The sequence below is a fragment of the Sinocyclocheilus grahami genome, unplaced genomic scaffold, assembly GCF_001515645.1.
Source record: "Sinocyclocheilus grahami isolate Dianchi unplaced genomic scaffold, SAMN03320097.WGS_v1.1 scaffold794.1, whole genome shotgun sequence".
NCBI lineage: Eukaryota > Metazoa > Chordata > Actinopteri > Cypriniformes > Cyprinidae > Sinocyclocheilus > Sinocyclocheilus grahami.
This window is the reverse complement of record NW_015505973.1, coordinates 1,360,737-1,366,082: the sequence shown is the minus strand read 5'-3', so window position 1 is coordinate 1,366,082 and position 5,346 is coordinate 1,360,737. Positions and strand designations below refer to the sequence as shown.

General features: G+C 35.9%; 1 protein-coding gene and 1 long non-coding RNA gene across 2 annotated transcripts; both read left to right on the top strand.

Moving 5' to 3' along the window:
- On the top strand, nt 1-2,821 carry LOC107561858 (mitochondrial import inner membrane translocase subunit Tim23). Its single transcript, XM_016246373.1, has 7 exons — nt 1-384; nt 515-573; nt 1,110-1,203; nt 1,287-1,371; nt 1,939-1,997; nt 2,111-2,221; nt 2,337-2,821. The coding sequence occupies exons 1-7, from the start codon at nt 279-281 to the stop codon at nt 2,447-2,449; spliced, it is 627 nt and encodes a 208-aa protein (XP_016101859.1). The 5' UTR covers nt 1-278; the 3' UTR covers nt 2,450-2,821.
- Nucleotides 2,822-3,385: 564 nt separating this feature from the next.
- LOC107561859 (uncharacterized) lies at nt 3,386-3,925 on the top strand. Its single transcript, XR_001605919.1, has 3 exons — nt 3,386-3,396; nt 3,499-3,504; nt 3,859-3,925. It is a non-coding gene; the product is annotated as an uncharacterized lncRNA (long non-coding RNA).
- Nucleotides 3,926-5,346: the final 1,421 nt, after the last annotated feature.

The window sequence follows — 5,346 nt, the reverse complement described above, 5'->3', positions numbered from 1 at the left end:
ACGCGAGTAATTTTACGGCAGTGTTACGTCAGTGGCGTCCTTTCACTTTACGGCAAGACAGCATGTGGAGGTCAGAGATACGGAATCGCTCGGTCAGAGCCTGAAAACGGTCTAATTATCAAATATCAACACTTGACAACTCGGCGCAGTGACATCTGTGTAGGATTTTCAACAGACGGTATACAACACAACGTCGTTAACGTCCATCATTTTGACGCGGGTCGGTAAAGAAGAAGTCTGATCATCGAGTCTGTTTTCTCTGTATCATCTCTGAAGACATGGATAATAACACACCGGCATCAGGAGGATTTAAAGGGGGACTCGGGAGCCTTTTCGGTGGAGGAACCCCTGAGTATTCAAATACTGAGCTCGCAGGAGTACCATGTAAGTGCTACAGTGTGAGGCTAATGTTTACTTGCTGTAACAGTCTGATTCACATTATGTTCTGATTAGTTACTTTGAGTATCTATTAATTTTTGATCATGTATAATGAGAAGATATCTTTCATTTTCAGTGACTGGTATGAGCCCTCTCTCACCCTACCTCAATGTTGACCCTCGTTACCTTTTACAGGTGAGTTTCTGTAAGTCCGTAGCTACATTTCAGACCTATTTAAAGGTTTCCGTGGTAGAAATGAACTGACAAAGTCAAACACATGTTACAGGCTTAATGGACTGAAACAAGGGGTAAGCTGTCACAATATGAACTTGCTGTAGGCTAATTAATGGCAAAAAAATAAATGTTAAATTAATTATGAAACCCCAAACAATTCATTAAACAGCAATGGTAACATGCAAATATATATATATATATATATATATATATATATCAGAACATTGTTTTGGCCACCAACTGTAATTAATAAATTGCACATTTTTATAATACCTGACTTTTTTTCTAAAATATCAGTTTTCCTGAGAATATATTTTTAACTTTTTATTAAAATCTGCCTTTATTAGTTGACCCATGCCCTAATGTATGCTAGTGTGATTTTATTGTGTTCACTTGTTTATACAAGCTATTACAAAAAATGATGATATTGGAATTATAGTAATACAAAAATCCTTTATATTTAAGATACCGTTTTGTTGCTTGTCTTGCTCTTTTAGGACACAGATGAGTTTATCTTGCCAACCGGGGCAAATAAAACCCGTGGTCGCTTTGAGCTGGCCTTCTTCACCATCGGGGGATGCTGTATAACAGGTGAGGCCTGCCACTTTGCAGTCTTTGATCAATCCTTTGTCTTTAATCATCACCCGTTTTAACTGTTGTATGTTTCTTTAAAGGCACTGCTTTTGGGACACTTAATGGTCTCCGTATGGGCCTGACAGAAACTAGAGGCATGCCGTGGTCAAAACCCAGAAACGTACAGTAAGTGTCTGCTCCTTTGTAAACTTTGATTAGAAATGATTTGAGTTACGAGTTAGTTTCGAATATCAGTCGCTGGTATAATGTTGATGTGATGCAGCTTATTTCTAACAAGTTTGCTGCAATGCAGAGAACACTTATTTTTAGTGACACACCAAAATTTCAGCAACTAAAAATATTCATCCGAAATCATTGACCGGGCACTTTTTGTTAATTAGTGCTTCTGCAACGATACGTTTTGACTGTGTCAGCATCTGCTTTTCACACACATTGTGGATAAGCTACAACAGGTCAACTTCACCATGACCAAAAATGATGCTAGAGTATTGATAAGTACAAGTTGTTTGTCTAAAGAGGCAGCACCTTGCTGAAAAACTTTATTACGACTGGTTTATCACCTGTGAACACAACACCCTGAAGAGCATTTTGAATTTTAATTGTATTACTGCATCTTTTTTTGGTTGTTGGTTAAATTAAAACGCTTGGTGTTTCCATAACTTTTTTTTGGTGCATCACTACAATTTATAAGTTATATTGACTGTAATACTGACTTTTATTATGTTCTGTCAGAATTTTGAACATGGTCACAAGACATGGCGCGTCATGGGCGAACACACTAGGATCTGTGGGTAAGAAATGCCTTGAATTCAAACAGCTTGTGTAAAAGAATATCACAAACTGCTTTGTAATTAACTGAAGAGACTCGTGCATAATAAAATGTTGGTTCTCTCTTTCTCAACAGCTCTTTTGTATAGTGTGTTTGGTGTGGCTATTGAGAAGGCCAGGGGCGCAGAGGATGATCTCAACACAGTGGCAGCTGGAACTTTAACAGGGATGCTTTTTAAATCCACAGGTGAGGAAAAGTGACATTGACTTAAGTGATTCATATCATGGCTATCACTGATTTAATCTAATGAACATAATGTTTATTGTATTTATTTATATAAATTTATATTTATTTTGTTCAGCTGGACTCAAAGGAGCTACCAGAGGAGGTCTCATTGGTTTAGCCATGTCAGGGCTGTATGCTCTTTACAACAACTGGGATCACCTGAAGGGGACATCGCCTTCACATTACTGAGGATGACTGAGAGCTGAAACCATGGACTTATTTTGACTCTGAGCCCATTCTTAGTTTTTATGACCCCCTTTTGGAATTGCATCCATTTCTTCTTTATGAAACCCATGGACCATCACACGTGTACAGACTTCTTAAGAGTTACATTAAATGTAATATTTAAATGGAAGAGCCAGACTACCTTCAGGTGTGTTCGCTGGTAACATCTCAGTCATTCATGTACATGTCTTTGTTGGTGTAAGTTACAGGAGCTCTGTATCCTTTAATCATGAGTTTTTTCCTGATCTCATTGTGGATTGATGCATTTTGTCAGTGCTGACTAAACTGGCTACATCCTCTCTGAAACCATCAATGATAAAATACAAGTTTCCACTGTTTGAGACTCTTCATTTGCTTTGTGTAGGGATATAAAAATAATTGAGTTGTGTAATATAAAATTTGTGTTTGCTGGGCATGAATGGTCAGTCTTTCGTACTGGGAGTTAGATCAGTGGTTCCCAACCCTGGTCCTGGAGGCACCCCAACACTGCACATTTTGCATGCCTCCTTTCTCCGACGCACCAATTTCAGGTCTTGAAGTCTCTACTAATGAGCTGATGACCTGAATCAGGTGTGTTTGATTAAGGAGACATGCAAAACGTGCAGTGTTGGGGTGCCTCCAGGACCAGGGTTGGGAACCACTGAGTTAGAAGATTAAGCACTACACCATCCTGTATTCACGTAGCTCTAAATAAAATATAAAAAAAAAAATGGAAAATTACTTTAATAAAATAAATTAACCATGTTCAGATTCCAAGACACTTAAAAAAGTTTGCAAATATAGTTTTTATAAATAATTTATTTGTAAGCAGATCAACCTTGATTTCAACAGTCAATGAGTACAGATGAATGATAATTATAATATTCCAGAATGAATGTCCATGGAACGTTACGATATGCACACATGGTCATGTTTTTCCACTGTTTGAGACTCTTCATTTGCTTTGTGTAGGGATATAAAAATAATTGAGTTGTGTAATATAAAATTTGTGTTTGCTGGGCATGAATGGTCAGTCTTTCGTACTGGGAGTTAGATCAGTGGTTCCCAACCCTGGTCCTGGAGGCACCCCAACACCGCACGTTTTGCATGTCTCCTTAATCAAACACACCTGATTCAGGTCATCAGCTCATTAGTAGAGACTTCAAGACCTGAAATTGGTGCGTCAGAGAAAGGAGGCATGCAAAATGTGCAGTGTTGGGGTGCCTCCAAGACCAGGGTTGGGAACCACTGAGTTAGAAGATTAAGCACTACACCATCCTGTATTCACGTAGCTCTAAATAAAATATTTTTTTTTTAAAAATGGAAAATTACTTTAATAAAATAAATTAACCATGTTCAGATTCCAAGACACTTAAAAAAGTTTGCAAATAAAGTTTTTATAAATAATTTATTTGTAAGCAGATCAACCTTGGTTTCAACAGTCAATGAGTACAGATGAATGATAATTATAATATTCCAGAATGAATGTCCATGGAATGTTACGATATGCACACATGGTCATGTTTTCATGGTCATGAAAATTCCTTTTAGTGATATATCTCAACCAGAATAATCATTGGTTACTCATCCTATTATTTGAGCAGTATTATACCACTAACTCAAACTCTCCATGTAGTTTGAATAATTGTAGATTAAATGATACAATAATTAAAACTCCCTATCAAAATACTGATCATACAGATTAAAATGAAGGAATTTATAGAAATTATATGGATAAATTCCTTAGAGCGGCTTAAAGTGTAAAATATAAAGGATAAATTGCCATCCTGTGTGGAAAATATCTTCACTGTTCAGTAGGGATGTAACGATTCACTCAACTCCTGATTCGATTCAAGATTTTGATTTCACGGGAATGTTACGATATGCACACATGGTCATGTTTTCATGGTCATGAAAATTCCTTTTAGTGATATATCTCAACCAGAATAATCATTGGTTACTCATCCTATTATTTGAGCAGTATTATACCACTAACTCAAACTCTCCATGTAGTTTGAATAATTGTGAGCCATAGATTAAATGATACAATAATTAAAACTCCCTATCAAAATACTGATCATACAGATTAAAATGAAGGAATTTATAGAAATTATATGGATAAATTCCTTAGAGCGGCTTAAAGTGTAAAATATAAAGGATAAATTGCCATCCTGTGTGGAAAATATCTGCACTGTTCAGTAGGGATGTAACGATTCACTCAACTCCTGATTCGATTCAAGATTTTGATTTCACAATTCGATTCGATTCACGTTTTTGATAACAAAATGAGATTTAAGACAAATTATAAATTAAATGTGTCCTTTTATTATTGCTTGGACAAAATTCTGCACGTTTCTTTGTGAAATTGAATAATATACTAATATAGTACTTGCATATTATTGCTCTTTTGTTGGTTTTGTCCTCATTTGTAAGTCACTTTGGATAAAAGCATCTGCTAAATAACAACATTTAAATATAATGTAAATGTAAATAACAAAACTAAATTGAAATTTTAAAACAAGCCCCAAATCAAATAAATAACACAAATAAAAGAAATCTCGTCATATAAACAAACTAAGGCTTTGTCTGTTCTTTTTCCATTTAAAATTAGAGGCAACCACTGCATTTTAATCATGATCAAAACAAAGATGCTGCATACATGCAACATGAGCAGTTTTAATCTAAATTACATTGTATAATTTCGAAATTTGAAGCAAAAACAGAATGATTTGACAGTTTTGTGAAACTATGCATAAAAAATATCTGCATGAAACCGAAACAGCAGACGAGCTGAATGAGATGCAGATTCACCCTCTGCCAGCAGGTGGCGCTTAAAGCATTTCCTTGGTTTCCGCTGTAAACAAAGCAGCGCTGCACTTATG

Coding starts and splice junctions, on each gene's coding strand:
- LOC107561858 (XM_016246373.1), top strand. CDS start 279: ATGGATAATAACACACCGGCATCAGGAGGATTTAAAGGGGGACTCGGG. Junction 574..1,109: donor ACCCTCGTTACCTTTTACAG/GTGAGTTTCTGT, acceptor TTGCTCTTTTAG/GACACAGATGAGTTTATCTT. Junction 1,372..1,938: donor TCAAAACCCAGAAACGTACA/GTAAGTGTCTGC, acceptor ATGTTCTGTCAG/AATTTTGAACATGGTCACAA.